Source organism: Hylobates moloch, unplaced genomic scaffold, assembly GCF_009828535.3.
Source record: "Hylobates moloch isolate HMO894 unplaced genomic scaffold, HMol_V3 SCAFFOLD_12, whole genome shotgun sequence".
Lineage (NCBI taxonomy): Eukaryota > Metazoa > Chordata > Mammalia > Primates > Hylobatidae > Hylobates > Hylobates moloch.
The window spans coordinates 40,214,827-40,234,297 of NW_026652287.1; the positions used below are offsets into that span (position 1 = coordinate 40,214,827).

Sequence of the window (19,471 nt, forward strand, 5' to 3'; positions counted from 1 at the left end):
TGTGAGCCACCGCGCCTGGCCCACAATTACTTTCGCACCAACCTAATAGAAACTGCCAGGCGGCCGGGCGCTGTGGCTCACTCCTGTAATCCTAGCACTTTGGGAGGCCGAGGCGGGCGGATCACCTGAGGTCAGGAAGTCCAGACCAGCCTGGCCAACATGGCAAAACCCCATCTCTACTCAAAATACAAAAGTTAGCCGGGCGTGGTGGTGGGTGCCTGTAATCCCAGCTACTCAGGAGGCTGAGGCAGGAGAATCACTTGAACCCGGGAGAGGCAGAGGTTGGAGTGAGCCAAGATTGCGCCATTGCACTCCAGCCTAGGCAACAACAGCGAGACTCTGTCCCCCAAAAAAGCAACAACTGCCAGACACCACAATCATGGGACTGAAGATTATAAGGTAACCAGACAATACCTCTGTCTTCAATGGACTTACAGTCTACAATAAACTCGTAAATACACAGTCACAGGTCAGATGTTGGGGTCAAAGAACAGTGGGTGCCTGGGGGTGCCATTTTCATGAAGGGGTCTCAAAGAAAGTCACCACTGAGACATCCTGAATTCAGCAAAGGAAAGCACCATCCACATATCGTGATGTAAAGCAATTCAGACATAGCAGAAACCCAGTGGAAAGGCCCCAGGACAGGAATTTTCTTGGCACATTAAGAAGTGTCTGGCCAGGCATAGTGGCCCACTCCTGTAATCCCAGCACTTTGGGAGGCCGAGGCGGGAGGATCACTTGAGGTCAGGAGTTCGAGACCAGCCTGGCCAACATATAGTGAAACCCTGTCTCTACTAAAAAACCCAAAAATCAGCTGCACGTGGTGGCACATGCCTGTAGTCCCAGCTACGTGGGAGGCTGAGGCAGGAGAATCACTTGAACCTGGGAGATGGAGGTTGCAGTGAGCCAAGATCGCGCCACTGCACTCCAGCCTGGGTGACAGAGCAAGCATTCCATCTCTCAAAAAAAAAAAAAAAAAAAAATCTCAGGAAACCACTGTAGCTAGAAGGGGGTGAGAGAGAGAATGGTGGGAGGAGGTTAGAAAAAGATAAAGGGGGCCAGGTACGGTGGCTCTTGCCCGTAATATCAGAACTTTGGGAGGCTGAGGGGGAAGGATCACTTGAGCCCAGGAGTTCAACATGAGCCTGGCCAACATGATGAAACCTCATCTCTACCAAAAAATACAAAAATTAGCCAGGCATGGTGGTGTGCACCTGTAATCCCAGCTACTCAGGAGGCTGAGGTAGGAGGATCGCTTGAGCCTGGGAAGTCGAGGCTGCAGTGAGCTGAGATGGGGCCATTGCACTCCAGCCTGGGCAACAGAGTGAAATCATGTTGAAGAAGAAGAAAAAGAAAGAAGAAGGAGAAGAAGGAGGAGGAGGAGGAGCCAGGTCATGGCTGCATGAAGGAATCAACCAATTAATTAATCAACCACACAAATAAGATGGGAGGGCAGAGTAGAATTCCACATGGAATTCTTTTTTTTTTTGAGACAGTCTTGCTCTGTCGCCCAGGCTGGAGTGCAGTGGCGTGATCTTGGCTCACTGCAGCCTCCGCCTCCTGGATTCAAGCGAGTCTCCTGCCTCAGCCTCCCAAGTAGCTGGGATTACAGGCACCTGCCACCACACCCGGCTAATTTTTTGTATTTCTAGTAGAGACAGAGTTTCATCATGTTGGCCAGGCTGGTCTGGAACTCCTGACCTCATGCGATCTGCCCACCTTGGCCTCCCAAAGTGCTGGGATTACAGGCCTGAGTCACCACACTGGGCCTCCACATGGAATTCTAAGGGGTCCATTCATGAGTCCAGAAATCAGACTTGATCAGTGAATGGTTCTCACCCAGGGGGTGATTTTTTTCTCCTACTAGGGACATTGGGCAACATCTGGAGATATTTTTAGGTGTCAGGACCTGGCTGGGGCATCCTCCTGGAGCATGGAATAGGTGGAGACCAGGGATGCTGCTCAGCACCCTGAAGTGCTCAGGGCAGCCCCACCCCAGAGAATGATCCAACGCCAGATATAAAAAACACCAAGGTAGAGAAACCCTGACCTAAAGGAATGAGAGGAGATAGAGGAAGGAATTTTTCAAATATGCATAGAAAAGGGAATTTAAAAATTAATAAATGAAGAAGAACACCAGTAGTTTATAAAGGTAGCAGTCCTAAAAATACAAAATACAATACTATTTCTCTTTTTTTTTTTTGAGATGGGGTCTTGCTCTGTCGCCCAGGCTGCAGTGCAGTGGTGCAATCTTGGCTCACTGCAACCTCTGCCTCCCGGGTTCAAGCGATTCTCCTGTCTCAGCTCCGCCCCCCGCCCTGTAACTGGGATTATGGGCATGCACCACCACGCCTGGCTAATTTTTTTTGTATTTTTATTAGAGACAGAGTTTCGCCATGTTGGTCAGGCTGGTCTTGAACTCCCGACCTCAGGTGATCCACCCGCCTTGGCCTCCCAAAGTGCTGGGATTACAGGCGTGAGCCATTGTGCGCGGCCAATTTTTGTATTTTTTTTTTTTTTTGGTAGAGACGGAGTTTTGCCATGTTGGCCAGGTTGATCTCAAACTCCTGAGCTCAAATGATCTGTCCGCCTCGGCCTCCCAAAGTGCTGAGATTACAGGCATGAGCCACCGCACCCAGTCTACAATACTTAAGTACCGCAGCTGGTCATGTCTTAACCCCTGAAGTCAAATCCCAGGGTTCTTGCGACCCATGGTGCAAGCACAGTTACGCCCCTGGTACAGCCACTAAGATGGACAGACACAGCTCTTTACAAGCAAAATCTGCGACAGTCCCTGGAGAGTCACCTCCCCTGATGCCATCCTGCTTGGTGCCTGGTGACTGCTGAGCAAAGGAAATTCCATTTTTCTCTCCTCCCCTTAATGCCTCGAGGATAGACAATAAGCTCTAAATCGTGTATCAAGCACCTTCCTGTGAATGGTGAGTATTGACTCGGAAACCCAAGTATTTACACAGCTTTAAAAGCCTATGAGAGACTGGAAAATACTTCTTAAGTTTATAAATAGACATAGAATAACCTGCCTGGGTTAACTCTGATGGGAGCTAGTTACAGCATTACAGATGGAAAAAAAAATGTAGAACTGCCTGAATAAGGGAAGCTCCTGGTGGTATTATTATTATTATTATTATTAGGAGAGGAAGGGATATTTGTTCAGGCACAGGTATCACTCCTGATACCTGCTATCTCTTCCTAGAATCCACTGCATGAAACACGGTACACTGTGGTTTTTCTGAGATTAGAAAATTGAAGCATAATGGGCTGGGCGCGGTGGCTCACGCCTGTAATCCCAGCACTTTGGGAGGCCGAGGCGGGCAGATCATGAGGTCAGGAGATGGAGACCATCCTGGCTAACATGGGGAAACCCCGTCTCTACTAAAAAATACAAAAAATTAGCCAGGCGTGGTGGCGGGCACCTGTAGTCCCAGCTACTCGGGAGGCTGAGGCAGGAGAATGGCATGAACCTGGGAGGCGGGGCTTGCAGTGAGCCTGAGATCACGCCACTGCACTCCAGCCTGGGCGACGCAGCAAGACTCCATCTCAAAAAAAAAAAAGAAAAATGAAGCATAATGAAGTCTCTAGAATCAGATTCACAGAGACAGAAAGGAGGATGGTGGGTGCTGGGGCTGGGGGAAGGAGAAGAGGAGTGAGTGTTTCATGGGGACAGAGTTTCAGTTTGAGAAGATGAGAAAGTTCTGGAGATGATGGTGGTGATGGTCGTACAACCACGGCAACACACTTAATGCAGCTAAACTGTGCTCTTAAACATGGTTATAATAAGAAATTGTATGTGATGTATATTTTACCATGATAACAACACATATACTAGTGATATTAACAGGAAGGGTTTGTAAGCTTATTTGTGTGTGTGTGTGTTTTAAATTGTGGAAAAATAAACATTACATAAAATTTACCAATTTACCATCTCAATTTTTTTTTTTTTTTTTTTTTTTTTTTTTTTTGACGGAGTCTTGCTCTGTTGCCAGGCTGGAGTGCAATGGCGTGATCTCGGCTCACTGCAACCTCCGCCTCCCAGATTCAAGCAATTCTCTTGCCTCAGCCTCCCGAGTAGCTGGGATTACAGGCACCCACCACCACACCCAGCTAATTTTTGTATTTTTAGTAGAGACGAGGTTTCACAATGTTGCCCAGGCTGGTCTCGAACTCCTGGCCTCAAAGTGATCCACCCACCTCGGCCTCCCAAAGTGCTGGGATTACAGGCGTGAGCCACTGTGCCTGGTAAATCTCAACCATTTTAAGTGTGCAGTTCTGTGGTATTAAGTGCATTCACAATATTGTGCAATCATCACCACCATCATCTCCGGAACTTTCTCATCTTCCCAAACTGAAACTCTGTCCCCAACCCGTCCCCTCCCCAGTCCCTGGCACTCCCCATTCTACTTTCTGTCTCTACGAATCTGAGGACTCTAGGCATCTCTTAGGAGTGAAATCACACAGAATTTGTCCTTAGTGAGTTTCCTTTTAATGATGTTAACTTTGTGACAATTACAAATAAAACCATGTTTAAATGGTCCCTTGGTAATTAGAGATTTAGACTTTCGGAATATAAAAAAAAAAAAAGGGAAGCTTTGAGTGACATTGCTGGCGGCAGCTCTCACGGGTGGTTCTGGTTACTTGAATGCAGGGCCAACAGCTTACGGCGGAGCTGATGACTGGACTCACCCTGGAGTTATATAAAGCATCGGAGCAGATAAATCACGTTTGCAACCCTCGGCTCAGGCGGGGATGATGTCACACACATACATATAGCATATGAGCTTAGAGCTGGGACAGCTCCCAGAGATCATCTGTCCTCCCGCCCCTTCTCCCAAAAAGGAGGCAGACGGTGACTTGCTTGGGACTTAGCCAAAGCCCTTCAGCAGGTCAGGGCCAGAGCCAAGAGCAAATGTTGAGCTCCCGGCCTCAGCCACACCTCACCTTCTCCTCCAGGGTCATGGACTGAGGATATCACTAACAGAAAATATCTCAAGAAAAAGACATGAAGACACACAAGGAAACCAAAACTAAAGAAATAAATGGGCCCAGCGCAGTGGCTCATGCCTGTAATATCAGCACTTTGGGAGGCTGAGGCAGGAGGATCGCTTGTGGTCAGGAGTTCGAGACCACCCTGGGCAACATATCAAGATCCCCACCTCTAAAAAATTATTATTATTTTTATTATTATTATTTTTCTTAGATGGAGTTTCACTTTTGTTACCCAGGCTAGAGTGCAATGGTACAATCTCGGCTCATTGCAACCTCCACCTCCCGGGTTCAAGCGATTCTCCTGCCCCAGCCTCCTGAGTAGCTGGGGTTACAGGCCCATGCCCGGCTAATTTTTGTATTTTGAGTAGAGATGGGGTTTTGCCATGTTGGCCAGGGTGGTCTCAAACTCATGACTCCTGGTGATCCGCCCACCTCGGCCTGCCAAAGTGCTGGGATTACAGGCATGAGCCACTGTGCCTGGCCTAAAAAATTATTTTAAATAATTAGCCAGGTGTAGTGTCTCAGGCCTGTAGTCCTGAGTAGTCCAGCTACTCAGGAGGCTGAGGCGGGAAGATCGTTTGAGCCACTGCACTCTAGCCTGGACAACAGTGAGACCCCATCTTAAAAAAGAAAAAGAAAAAAGTGACAGATGCTTCACCAGTTTGGTGGGTTTTTAAAAAACCCAATGTTAAAATAATTTTAGGCCGGGCACAGTGGCTCATGCCTGTAATCCCAGCACTTTGGGAGGCTGAGGCGGGTGGATCATTTGAGGTCAGGAATTCAAGACCACCCTGGCCAATGTGTTGAAACCCCGTCTCTACTAAAAATACAAAAATTAGCCAGTGTAGCGGCAGCACCTGTAATCCCAGCTATTCAGGAGGCTAAGGCACAAGAATCGCTTGAACCCAGCAGGTGGAGGTTGCAGTGAGCCGAGATCAAGCCACTGTACTCCAGCCTGGGTGACAGAGTGAGACTCTGTCTCAAAAAAAAAAAAAAAAAGAAAAAGAAAAAGAAAATAATAATAATTTTAAACTAATGTATACACACTAGTTTGAGACTTTAAATATTATTCCATTTTCCTTCAGACGGATGGAGGTCCATTAAGTTAACAAGATTAAGACTGAGAAATTTGTCATTAAGTTTTATAGTAAAATTATTTATTTATATTATAAATTTTATTTATAAATATAATTTTTATACAATAAAATGATTGCACAATATTGTGAATGCACTTAATGCCATTTGTATTTTTTTATTTTGTATAATTTTTTTTTATAGAGACAGGTTCTTGCTCTGTCACCCAGGCGGGAGTGCATTGGAATAATCATAGCTCACTGCAGACTCGAACTCCTGGGCTCAAGAGATCCTCCCGCCTGGGCCTCCCAAGTAACTGGGACTACAGGTGTATACCACCATTTTTAAAAATTTTTGTAGAGATGGGATCTTGCTATGTTTCCCAGGCTGGTCTCAAACTCCTGGACTCCAGTGATCCTCCCACCTTGGCCTCCCAATGTGCTGGGATTACAGGCATGAGCGCCAAGCCTGGCAGACATTTTTAATTGAAAGTATAGGGTGGGGGATATGAGATAACCAATTCTTGCTGCCATCGATCCTTATAACTAAAGGATCTCAGTGGGGCCAAAATCCTTCCCTGACTTTGTCAATAACCATTAGTTGCGTTTCTAGCTTTGCACGGAAGTCTTGTGTGGGTTAACACAGCTGCATCCCCATCAGTGTGAGGAGGGATGAAGAGAACAAGGAAGACAGAGAGGGAGAAAGAAGGAGAGACAAGAGGAGAAAATCCCAGAGGGAAATGGTGCCAAGACATGGGAAAAATCTGGTTTTGACACAAGTCTTCAGTGTGTGCTTGTGTTACGATGTTTAAAAATGTGTATGTATGAGCCAGTCATAGTGGCTCATGCCTGTAATCCCAGCGCTTTGGGAGGCTGAGGGGGGTGTATCACTTGAAGCCAGGAGATTGAGACCAGCCTGGGCAATATAAGGAGACTCCATCTCTACAAAAAGAAGTTTAAAAATTAGCCAGGGCCGGGCGTGGTGGCTCATGCCTGTAATCTCAGCACTTTGGGAGGCCAAGGCGGGTGGATCATTTGAGGTCAGGAGTTCAAGACCAGCCTGGCCAACATGGTGAAACCCCATCTCTACTAAAAATACAAAAATTAGCTGGGTGTGGTGGCAGGCGCCTGTAGTCCCAGCTACTCAGGACCCTGAAGCAGGAGAATCGCTTGCGCCTGGGAGGCAGAAGTTGCAGTGAGCCAAGATCATGCCACTGTACTCCAGCCTGGGTTGCAGAGTGAGACTCCGTCTCAAAAAAAAAAAAAAAAAAAAAAAAAAATTACCTGGGCATGCTGGTGCACACCTGTGGACAACGGTGTTGTTCCAGCAACTCATAGGCTGAGGCGGGAGGATCGCTTGAGCCTGGGAGGTGGAGGTTGCAGTGAGCAGAGATCATGCCACTGCACTCCAGCCTGGGCAACAGAGTAAGACCCTGTCTCAAAAAAAAAAAAAAAAAATAGACCAGGTATGGTGGCTTATGCCTGTAATCCCAGCACTCTGGGAGGCCGAGGCGGGTGGATCACCTGAGGTCACCTGAGGTCAGGAGTTTGAGACCATCCTGACCAACATGGAGAAACCCCGTCTCTACTAAAAATACAAAATTAGTCGGGTGTGGTGGCACGTGCCTGTAATCCCAGCTGCTTGGGAGGCTAACGCAGGAGAATCACTTGAACCTGGGAGGCAGAGGCTGCAATGAGCCAAGATCGCGCCATTGCACTCCAGCCTGGGCAACAAGAGTGAAACTCCATCTCAAAAAAGTAAATAAATAAAAAATAAAATAAATAAATAGATAAAAACGTGTGTTTTCGTATGAGACAGAATGGAGTGTGTGTGTGTTCCGACACGGAGACATGGTAAGAGATGGCTGCTTCCCTAGAGGTGAAGTAAAGTGCATCAGACACACGTGTGCAAACCCCACCAATCCCAGCACAGCTGCCCGCACTCACCTTTGAGGCAATAATCCAGCTCGAACAGCTCACTGTCTTCCGCCTGCCTCTCCCAGAAAACCAGGTAGTGGGTGATGTTGCCATTGGGGTCGGAGGGGGGTTTCCACTTCAGAATAATCTGGGATGATGAGTTAGACACTGAGATTGGATCCAGGGGCACGGAGGGGTCTGCCAAGTAGAAAGGAAATGGGTCCGTCATGAGAAAGAGTGTGCCAAAAAAGCTAGTGGGAGGATGGTGGGGGGACACACAAGTTAAAGACATCATGAGGGCACTCATCCCAGCACTTTGGGTGGCCAAGGTGGGCGGATCATGAGGTCAGGAGATGGAGACCATCCTGGCTAACACGGTGAAACCCCGTCTCTATTAAAAATACAAAAATGGCTGGGCGCAGTGGCTCACGCCTGTAATCCCAGTACTTTGGGAAGCCGAGGCGGGCAGATCACCTGAGGTTGGGAGTTCGAGACCAGCCTGACCAACATCGAGAAACCTTGTCTCTAAAAAAAAAAAAAAATTCGCCAATCGTGGTGGTGTGTGCCTGTAATCCCAGCTACTCAGGAGGCTGAGGCAGGAGAATCGCTTGAACCCAGGAGGTGGAGGTTGCAGTGAGCTGAGATAGCGCCATTGCACTCCAGCCTGGGCAACAAGAAGGAAACTCCATCTCAAAACAAAACAAAACAAAAAAAAGGCTGGCATGGTGGCTCATGCCTGTAATCCCAGCACTTTGGGAGGCCAAGGTGGGCGGACTGCAGGTCAAGAGATTGAGACCATCCTGGCCAACATGGTGAAACCCCGTCTCTACTAAAAATACAAAAATTAGCTGGGCGTGGTGGCATGCCTGTAGTTGCAGCTACTTGGAGGCTGAGGCAGGAGAATCACTTGAACTGGGACGGGGAGGTTACAGTGAGCTGAGATCACACCACTGCACTCCAGCCTGGGTGACAGAGTGAGACTCTGTCTCAAAAAACAAAACAAAACAAAAATTAGCCAAGCGTGGTGGCGCACACCTGTAATCCCAGCAACTTGGGAGGCTGAGGCAGGAGAATCACCTGAACCATGGAGGTGGAGGTTGCAGTGAGTCCAGATCGCACCACTGCACTCCAGCCTGGGTGACAGAGTGAGACTCCATCTCAGACAAACAAACAAAACATAATTAAATTGCTATGAAATACTCTAGGCCAAAACAAACAACAAAACAAAAAGAAGTAACAAGTGAGAAGAGGGAAGAGGCATCGAGATGAAACAAAAATGACCAAAGGCTGAAGCTGGGAGGTGGCTAACTATGGGGTTGTTGTTCTTTCTATGTTGTGAATATTTGACAATTTTTCATAATAGGATGAAAAATATAAATACTCCCATCAAGTGGCTTGTTGCTACTGCCTCATCGGAAACTATAAGCCTCAATACCCAGCTCCTTTAAAAGCCAATAACTGACTGGGCGAGGTGGCTCACACTTCTAATCCCAGGACTTTGGGAGGCCGAGGCAGGAGGATCACTTGAGGTCAGGGGTTCAAGACCAGCCTGGGTAACATAGCAACATTCTGTCTCTACAAAAAATACAAAAATTAGCTGAGTATGGTGGTGCATGCCTGTAGTCCCAGCTACTCAGGAGGCTGAGGTGGGAGAATTACTTGAACCCGGGAAGCAGAGGTTGCAGTGAGCCGAGATCATGCCATTGCACTCCAGTCCGGGTGACAGAGTGAGACTTCGTCTCAAAAAAAAAAAAAAAATAGCCACACATGGTGGTATACTCTGGTAGTTCCTTCTACTTAGGAGGCTGAGGCAGGAGGATTGCGTGAGCCCGGGAGTTTGAGGCTGCAGTGAGCCATGATCACACCACTGCACTGCACTCCAGCCTGGGTGACAAAGTAAGACCCTGTCTAAAAAAAAAAAAAAAAAAAGCCAATAACCATATCAAGGGGCATTTTATACAACCTCACTGCATCAGCCTGTTAAAAGCAAGAGGTCTGATTCACATACGAATTCACATTCCCAAGACACACTCACTGGTGGCATCTGTCTGGACATAAATGATGTCACTCTTGGCCCCATAGGTCCGGCGTTCATCCGAAAAGGTGACCAGGGTCTTCACAAAGATGGCATACTGGGTCCAGGGCTTGAGACCCCGCATCAGCCATCCTGGGTGGTTCTGAGATTTGGGGTCGGTGGACCTCAGGGGTGGGTCAATGTCTACCACCGTCCAACTGTTGGAACCACACGCATCCTGCCCGTCGAACTCCGTCACATTCTGATAAGGGCTTTCAAGACAAAACAGCAGAAGGCGGTTACCCTTACAAGACCGTCACACTGAGTGCCGTGCAGATGAGGCCTGGGAAGTTACATCCTATAGGGTCGCATCTTACTCACCCAACAATCTTATGTCGCAAGAAAAAATAACTCGGGAACAGCCGAAGAGAAAGGAACTGTCAACCCTGACATCTCAATGAAAAAACACAGCTTGGGCATCCCTTATTCAAAATACTTGAGACTTGGCCAAGTGCAGTGGCTCACGCCTGTAATCCCAGCACTTTGGGAGGCTGAGAATGATGGATCACCAGAGGTCAGGAGTTCGAGACCAGCCTGGCCAACATGGTGAAACCCCATCTCTACTAAAAATACAAAAATTACCCGGGCATGGTGGCAGATGCTTGCAATCCCAGCTATTCAGGAGGCTGAGGCAGGAGCATCGCTTGAACCCGGGAGGCAGAGGTTGCAATCAGCCGAGATCGCACCACTGCACTCCAGCCTGGGCAACAAGGGAAGACTCTGTCTCAAAAACATAAATAAATAAATAAATGCTTGGGATCAGAAGTGTTTTGGATTTTGTATATTTTTGGGTTTTGATATATTTGCATTTTCCCAGTTTATTTGCATTGTACTGGTTCAGCATCTCAAATCTAAAAATCTGAAATCTGAAATGCTCCAATAAACATCTCCTTTGAGCATCAAGTCGGCCCTCAAAAAGCTTTGGATTTTGGAGCATTACAGATTCCAGATTTTCAGATTAGGGATACTCAATCTGTAATAATAATAATAACAGTAGAAACTCCCTTACAAGTTACTGCTAAGTTTAGACTGTGTGTAAGTTCTCAGCAAGGCACAAGGTAAATCTTGAGGGCTAGAACTATTATTAATATTACTACCGGTCAGGTGCGGTGGCTCATGCCTGTAATCCCAGCACTTTGGGAGGCCAAGGTGGGCGGATCACCTGAGGTCAGGAGTTCGAGATCAGCCTGGCCAACACGGCAAAACCCGTCTCTACCAAAAATACACAAATTAGCTGGGTGTGATGGTGCATGCCCATAATCTCAGCTACTCAAGAGACTGAGGCAGGAGAATTGCTTGAACCCAGGAGGCAGCGGTTACAGTAAGCCAAGATCGTGCCACTGCACTGCAGCCTGGGCAACAGAGCAAGACTCTGTCTCAAAAAAAAAAAAAAAAATGGGGGGGAAAAAAAAAGAAAAATAGATAAGCAATACATTTGATAACATCCACTCAGTAGACTCAGCTCCCGACTACTAAGGATGTCTGATGAGACATACACAGGCAAGGCAAAATGGAATATTGCCCCAGGAAACTGGCCGGTCCGGGCTTCTACAGGAAAGCTGTCTGCTTCCATTTTAGGCATTTGATAAAAGCAGACATTATTGACTTTGCATGCCGTCGACTGGTGAGACTGTAAAAGGGAACCTAAGATATTTATTCCAGGAGGAGGAGGGAGATAGAGAGGAACCCAAGAGGGGAAGATTGGAGCACAAACGTAGCAAGCACAGAGCCAGCTGGCCCTCGCCTCCGCAGCGTCCCTCTAACTCTTCTACTTACGCCTCTTTGTAGAACAGCATGAACCCCAAGAGGTCTCGGAAGTCGGGGGGCCAGTACGGCTCCCATCTCAGCAAGATCTTGTCAAAAGATGTCCGAATGTAAGAAAATTTAAGTAACTCATTTTCACCTGGAAAAGTTAAAACAAAAGACAAAAACAAGCTATTTCAGTGCAGTTTCAGACCAAAACCTGGGACTCCCACACTTCCTGGAGGGACCGTGAGAAGGGAGAGGTCAGGCTGCTGTTCCCTTAAGGGTCTCCTCCCCGTGTGCCTGGCTGAGTATGAATGGGGGAAGATTCAAAGGTAAGAGCCAGTTTTGCAACTTGGCCGCTCACACTCACGTAAGCCAATGACTTGACTCAGCTAGACAGTCAACTGAATAAGCGCAGTCTGTGGCCACGCAAGAAGGACAACTGGCCAATAGTTATTGGAGGAAGGGATTTCCAAGGGTGATGTTTGTCCTGACACAACGTTGTCTTGTAAGACTGACCTGAAAGGAGGTGCAACTCCAGTGCAAATAAACCCATGCCAAGTGAGTTTAGAGAGCCTGCAGATCATTAGACATTGGAGAGACGCATCTAAGTAATTGTCTCTGTCTAGAAAACAAACCCACTCCCAAACCTCACCCCAACTTCGCTCTCCTTGCACTACATTTTTTTGAGACAGTCTTTCTCTGTCACCAAGGCTGGAGCGCAGCGGCACGATATCTGCTCACTGTTACCTCCGCCTACCAGGTTTAAGCAATTCTCATGCCTCAGCCTCTCAAGTAGCTGGGATTACAGGCGCCCACCACCACGCCCAGCTAGTTTTTGTATTTTTTTTTTTTTTTTTAGTAGAGATGGGGTTTCACCACATTGGCCAGGCTGGTCTCGAACTCCTGACCTCAAGTGATCTGCCCGCCTCAGCCTCCCAAAGTGCTGGGATTCCAGGCATGAGCCACCATGCCCGGCCCTTGCGTTACATTTTGACATAAGTAACTAACTCCCCATGAAGGTGTCCCAGAAGCCCCTGGCAGCTCACTGCTCAGAATCTGTCAGCGAAGTGCAGTCAGCAGGCAGCCTGCAGCTGCAGAAACTGCATGACCCGCTATAGCATTCCAGCCAAGACCTGACTCTCCCTGGACAGCCCTCATCTATGACTGACTTGGTGGATGCCTGGCCGTCCCTTTGCAATGCGGAACTTCCCTGCAGACAACCGTGGCCTTGAGCTCTTTCTGGGTTTGGCCAAGACTCAGGGATGCACCACTGTCTGAGGCTGTCCCAGCCCTATCCTCCCTCCTTCCCGCTCTCTGTTCACAGAGGTCAGACACACTCTATTGTCAAAAGGCTCTTCATGGTTGGGCGTGGTGGCTCACACCTGTAATCTCAGCACTTTGGGAGGCCGAGGCGGGAGGATCACCTGAGGTCAGGAGTTCAAGACCACCCTGGCCAACACGGCAAAACCCTGTCTCTACTAAAAATACAAAAAAAAAATCAGCCGGGTGTGGTGGCATGTGCCTGTAATCCCAGCTACTCTGGAGGCTGAGGCGAGAGAATTACCTGAACCCAGGAGGAGGAGGTTGCAGTGAGCCAAGATCATGCCACTGCATTCCGGCCCTGGGTGACAGAACAAGACTCTGTCTCAAAAAAAAAAAAAAAAAAGAAGCAGCAGCTCTTCCTCTGTTTCATATTTCATGAATATTACCCTCAATACATTTTCCGCACTCCTAACTTCAACTTGGCAGTCACTTCCCAGGAGATGCAGACTGACATAGGTATTTTACTCAACTTTGAAGTCTTCAGCATCAGCCTGATACACATACAAGAAAGTGTCATTCATTCATCCGTCCTTCATTCATCCATTCATTCAGTGCTTGTATGACTTCATCCCGTATCCGGTACTATATTGCACAGTAAGCATAGTGATAATATTAATAAATGTGCAGAATCTGCCCTCAGTAAGAAAGCCTATCACACAATGAGTTGTTAGAGGGAAGTAATACCCCCTGGGGGTGACTGTGATGGATGAGAGAGGACAGCCACATTATCTGGTTTGTGGACCACTTACAGCAGGGGTCCCCAGTCCCCGGGCCACAGACCAGTACTTATCCATGGCCTGTTAGGAACAGGGCTGTACAGCAGGAGGTGAGTGATGGGTGAGCAAGTGAAGCTTCATCTGTATTTACGGTCACTCCCCATCGCTTGCATGACCACCTGAGTTCTGCCTCCTGTCAGATTAGCGGTGGCATTAGATTCTCATAGGAGCGTGAACCCTATTGTGAACTGTGTACGTGAGGGATCTAGACTGCACGCTCCTTATGAAAATCTAATGCCTGATGATCTGTCACTGTCTCCCATCACCGCCAGCTGGGACCATCTAGTTACAGGAACACAAGCTCAGGGTTCCCACTGATTCTACATACGGTAAGTTGTACAATTCTTTCATTATATATTACAATGTAATCATAATAGGAATAAAGTGCACAATAAATGTAATGCACTTAAATCATGCTGAAACCATCCCCACCCCCCACCAGTCCGTGGAAAAACCGTCTTCCACTAAACCAGTCCCTCATGCCAAAAAGGTTGGGGACCAGTGACTTACAGGATGCCTGGTCCCCATTGGTCTTCAGGGCAATGTCATTTCTCTCCTGGCGCCCCTTGGTTCCTGAAACTTCTTCCATCTTGTGGATTTCTGACAAGCAGAGTTTGGGGTTATAGTGGAAGAAGAGTTTCCCCTGAGTGATGGTGAGGTTGTGTTTGCTCCAATCCCAGAGCTGCCTTAGGTTCTGGTTGTCCAAGGCATAGAAGGAGTAGTTCCTATGGAAATAACACACACATCTAGTCATTCAACGGCTGGTCTTCTGCCACTCCAAGATGGTATGGCCATGCTTGGAGTTGATCTTGTTCAGTGCTACATCCCTAATCCTCTCCACTTGCTTGGCACATACTCAACACAAATTTGTTGAATGTGGATAACAGAGGAAGTTGAGGAAGTTTTCATGGCCAGGAAGGAGGCTCAGCTCAGTCTTGAAGGGGGGTGGTGAGTCTGTGATGGACTGAGGAATAGGTTTTGCAGAAACCAATTTCTGCAAATAGGGGAAATATTGATAACACAGAGGCACCTAAGCTGAGTTCAGGGAAGAGCAAAGTAGCCTGTTTTGGCCAATAGATGACAGGAAATAGCTGTAGTTGCAATGGACCAGACCCTCTAATATACTGCGTGCCAGACCAAGACCAAGAACATGTGGCCATCCTTAATAAGCAGAAAGGAGCCACTGAAGGTTTTTGTTTGTTTGTTTGTCTTTTTACTGAGACGGAGTCTCACTCTGTTGCCCAGGCTGGAGTGCAGATAATATAGTCTAAACTATATTGTTTAGCCCACCTTCTCAAATCAATTACCAGCTCATGTTGATTAACATGTCCTTTTGTCCCTTTCCCCACTTGCTGTCTGTTCTACAGATGTGAGGCTGGGGCTGAGGCAGCCATCTTGTGACCATGAGGAGCACAAAGATGGAAAGAATCTGGGTCTTCCACAGACCTCCTGCCTATGAGTCAATCTTGATCTAGCTAGTTTGAGTTTCTGCTGTTTTGCTAATAGAGTTTCCAGGACCTCAAGGAGAAGGTTGGAATATACTGAGATGGAGTCCATCCCAGAAATTAGGATGGACAATTGGGACTAAGAGGGAATGTCCATTTGATGCATGCTAAACTCTACTCACAATGCAGCCCAAACAGCACATTTAGCAAAAATTCCAGCCTGTACACTTGGAGGATGGGCACCAAGGTTGGGCTGCTCCCACTTTTGTTTCTCAAGAATGACTATAAAAAAGCTTTTACAGAGCCGGGCGCGGTGGCTCACGCTTGTAATCCTAGCACTTTGGGAGGCCGAGGCGGGCGGATCACGAGGTCAGGAGATCGAGACCACGGTGAAACCCCGTCTCTACTAAAAATACAAAAAATTAGCCGGGCGTGGTGGCAGGCGCCTGTAGTCCCAGCTACTCGGAGAGGCTGAGGCAGGAGAATGGCGTGAACCCGGGAGGCGGAGCTTGCAGTGAGCCGAGATTGCGCCACTGCACTCCAGGCTGGGCGACAAAAAAAAAAAAAAAAAAAGCTTTTACAATTTTTGGCTGGATGGACCTTTAGGCACATTCCAGGTTCTTTTCTCCTGAGGTTTTGCCAGATACACTTTTGTTTTTTTAAAAATCCTTAAGTTTTTCTTCTTCTTCTCTTTTTTTTTTTTTTTTTTTGGACAGATCTCCTGTCACCCGGGTAGATCATATGTGACTTGGTTCACTGCAACTCTGCCTCCAATCAGCCTCCCAAGTAGCTGGGATTACAGGTGGGCACCACCACACCTGGCTAATTTTTGTACTTTTATAGAGACGGGGTTTCACCATGTTGGCCAGGTTAGTCTCGAACTCCTGGCCTCAAGTGATCCACCCGCGTCGGCCTCCCAAAATGCTGGGATTACAGACATCAGCCACCACACCTGGCCGAAAAAATCCTTCAGTTTTTCTAATGCACGAACTTCCTAGTTAGCACTCAGGCCATACACACCATCAGGCCCACGTACCCGATTTCCAAGGTCTCTCCTCGAATCAGACGTAACTTCCGGAAGAAGGAAAGTGACACCAGAGCGTAGGATCGGCGGATTTTTAGATAACCTGAAATTTCTTCAATGAGGCCGAGGTTGGCTTCTAGCTCAGCTGCCAGATTGTCTAAGGAAAGGAGAGAATATCCAGTGGGTTTCTATAGAAATATTTCAATCTTCTCATGATTCTCCATGGTGAGAAGATAACCCTCAGGCTGCAAATGACTGGACATACCCAGCTCAAAACTCATCATGCTTAGAACACAATCTGAAGTCCTTAGCATTCCTTAAATGGGTCAAGCATATTTCTGCCCCAGGACCTTGGCACTGGCTGCCTCTGTTGCTCAGAATATTATTCCACCATATATCTCCTTGGCTTGTTCCACCATCATCTCAAACCCTCCTTTCCCACACCAGAGACTTCTCTAAAATAGCAACCCCAGGCTTGGTGCTGGTGGCTCATGCCTGTAATCCCAGCACCTTGGGAGGGTGAGGCAGGGGGATCACTTGAGGTCAGGAGTTCAAGACCACCCTGGCCAACATGGTGAAACCCTGTCTCTACTAAAGCTACAAAAAAAAAAAAAAAATAGCAAAAAATAGCAACCCCTTTTAGTCTCCATTTCAGAGACTGACAAATGACAGCCCACTGGCCAAATTCCACCTGTTTTGTAAATAAAGTTTTATTGGAACAAAGCCATGCCTGCTAGCTGACATGGGTCTATGGCTATTTTCATATTACAACAGTAGAGTTGAGTGGTTATGGCAGAGACTGCCCGGCCTGCAGGGCTGAATATATTCATGAAAGAGCTCTTTACAGGGAAAAGTTGCCCATTTTCATTCCACCTATTACCCTGCTGCACTTCCCTTCACAGCACAGACCACAACCTGACCTTACAATATCTGTTGATTTACTTATGCGCAAAAATCCATCAAGGTAAGGATTCTCCCATACTCACCGTTGAGTATTCAATACATGTTTGCTAAAGAAATAAACAAAGGAATGCCTTTTTGCCTGACATGGTATTTCTTTTCTTCTTTTTTTTTTTTTTTTTTTTTTTGAAACGGAGTCTTGGTCTATGGCCCAGGCTGGAGTGCAGTGGTGCGATCTTGGCTCACTGCAACTTCTGCCTCCCAGGTTCAGGCGATTCTCCTGCCTCAACCTCCCAAGTAGCTGGGACTACAGGCATGTGCCACCATGCCCAGCTAATTTTTATATTTTTAGTAGAGATGAGGTTTCACCATGTTGGCTGGTCTCAAACTCCTGACCTCAAGTGATCCGCCCACCTCAGCCTCCCAAAGTGCTGGGATTACAGGCATGAGCCATAGCGCCTGTTTTTTTGTTTTTTTGAGATGGAGTTTCACTCTGTCGCCCAGGCTGGAGTGCAGTGGTGCGATCTCAGCTCATTGCAACCTCCACTTCCTGAGTTCAAGAGATTCTCCTGCCTCAACCTCCTGCGTAGCTGGGATTACAGGCATGTGCCACCACGCCTGGCTAATTTTTTTGTATTTTTAGTAGAGATGGGGTTTCACCATGTTGGCCAGGCTGGTCTTAAACTTCTGACCTCAAGTGATCCACCTGCCTCGGCCTCCCAAAGTGTTGGGATTACAGGTGTGAACCATTGCACCCGGTCCTGAGATTTATTTCTGAAAACACAGTCTGCAGTTCTGCAATAGGGCATATTGCCTGATTGTTAAAAATGATGATTCCAAAGCCAGGTGGGGTGGCTCGTGCCTGTAATCCCTGCACTTTGAGAGGCTGAGGCAGGAGGATTGCTTGAGCCCAGGAGTTTGAGACCAGCCTGGGCAACATAGTGAGAACCTGGCCCTGGAAAAAAATTAAAAAAAAAAAAAAAATTAGCCAGGCACAGTGACACCTGCCTGTACTCCCAGCTACTCGGGAGGCTGAGGTAGGAGGATTGCATGAGCCCAGGAGTTTGAAGCTACAGTGAGCTAGGGCTGCCCCACTGTACTCCAGCCTGAGCAACGGAGCAAGACTCCATCGCTAAAAATAAAAATAAAAAAAATTTAAATTCAGATTCCTGATGCCCCAACTCCCAACGTAGAAAATGAGAATCTCAAGGTGAGTACGGCCAAGACTGAGCTGTTCATTTCAGGTTTTGAGGCAGACTCCCAGCGTGCTTCTATCCATGGGGGAGCCACTGAATGACCATCCTAAAAGTGCTTTAGGAGCATGCAGCAGAGTCTGCACTGCTTTTCTTCCCTGCTCACAGCTCAGAGGGACATGGAGCCCAACAGGCACCCCCGACGCCCCCACAGAGACACTCACTGCCTCCTCGAATGTTGATGATCAGACTCCCGTTGATGACGGTGCATCCTCGGAGCTCCTGGGCAGACGTCACCGAGTCGATGGTCTTCTCGCCTTCTAGGAGGTGGCACACCTTGGGACAGGGACCCAGGCATGGGGTGCACAGCAAGCTAAGGACAGAGCAGAGAGAGAGAGAGAGAGAGAGAGAGAGGTCAGGGTATTCAAGGTCCTTCAGACTTCTCAGGCATCTTTCTGCCTGATATGGTATTTCTTTTTGTGTGTGTGTTTGTGTGACAGAGTCTCACTCTGTTGTCCAGGCTGGAGTGCAGTGGTGCGATCTCAGCTCACTGCAACCTCTGCCTTCTGGGTTCAAGAGATTCTCCTGCCTCAGCCTCCACAGTAGCTGGGATTACAGGTGCCCACCACCACGCCTGGCTAATTTTTGTATTTTTGAGTAGAGATGGGGTTTTACCATGTTGGCCAGGCTGGTCTCAAACTCCTGACCTCAAGTGATCCACTTGCCTCGGCCTCCCAAAGTGCTGGGATTACAGGTGTGAGCCACTGCACCCGGCCCTTTCTGCCTGCAACGATATTTCTGAAAACACAGTCTGCCGATCTGCAATAGGGCATATCACTTGATTGTTAAAAATGTAGATTCTGGAGCCGAGCATGGTGGCTCCTGTCTGTCATCCCTGCACTTTGAGAGGCCAAGGAGGGAGGGTTGCTTGAGCCTGGGAGTTCAAGAACAGCCTGGGAAGACAGCATACTATGCAGGGTCTCAAATGATGGC

The 19,471-nt window shown here is 47.8% G+C and overlaps 1 protein-coding gene across 1 annotated transcript in view; it reads right to left on the minus strand.

Moving 5' to 3' along the window:
• Positions 1 to 19,471, minus strand: part of INSR (insulin receptor) — a 169,187-nt gene that overhangs the window by 36,808 nt on the left and 112,908 nt on the right. The window contains exons 4-9 of the mRNA XM_058425747.1: positions 18,703 to 18,851; positions 16,398 to 16,542; positions 14,427 to 14,641; positions 11,845 to 11,971; positions 10,030 to 10,280; positions 7,982 to 8,192 (exon numbers count right to left, since the gene is read on the minus strand). Coding sequence (XP_058281730.1) covers positions 7,982 to 8,192; positions 10,030 to 10,280; positions 11,845 to 11,971; positions 14,427 to 14,641; positions 16,398 to 16,542; positions 18,703 to 18,851 — 1,098 coding nt within the window. The remainder of the gene's footprint in view (positions 1 to 7,981; positions 8,193 to 10,029; positions 10,281 to 11,844; positions 11,972 to 14,426; positions 14,642 to 16,397; positions 16,543 to 18,702; positions 18,852 to 19,471) is intronic.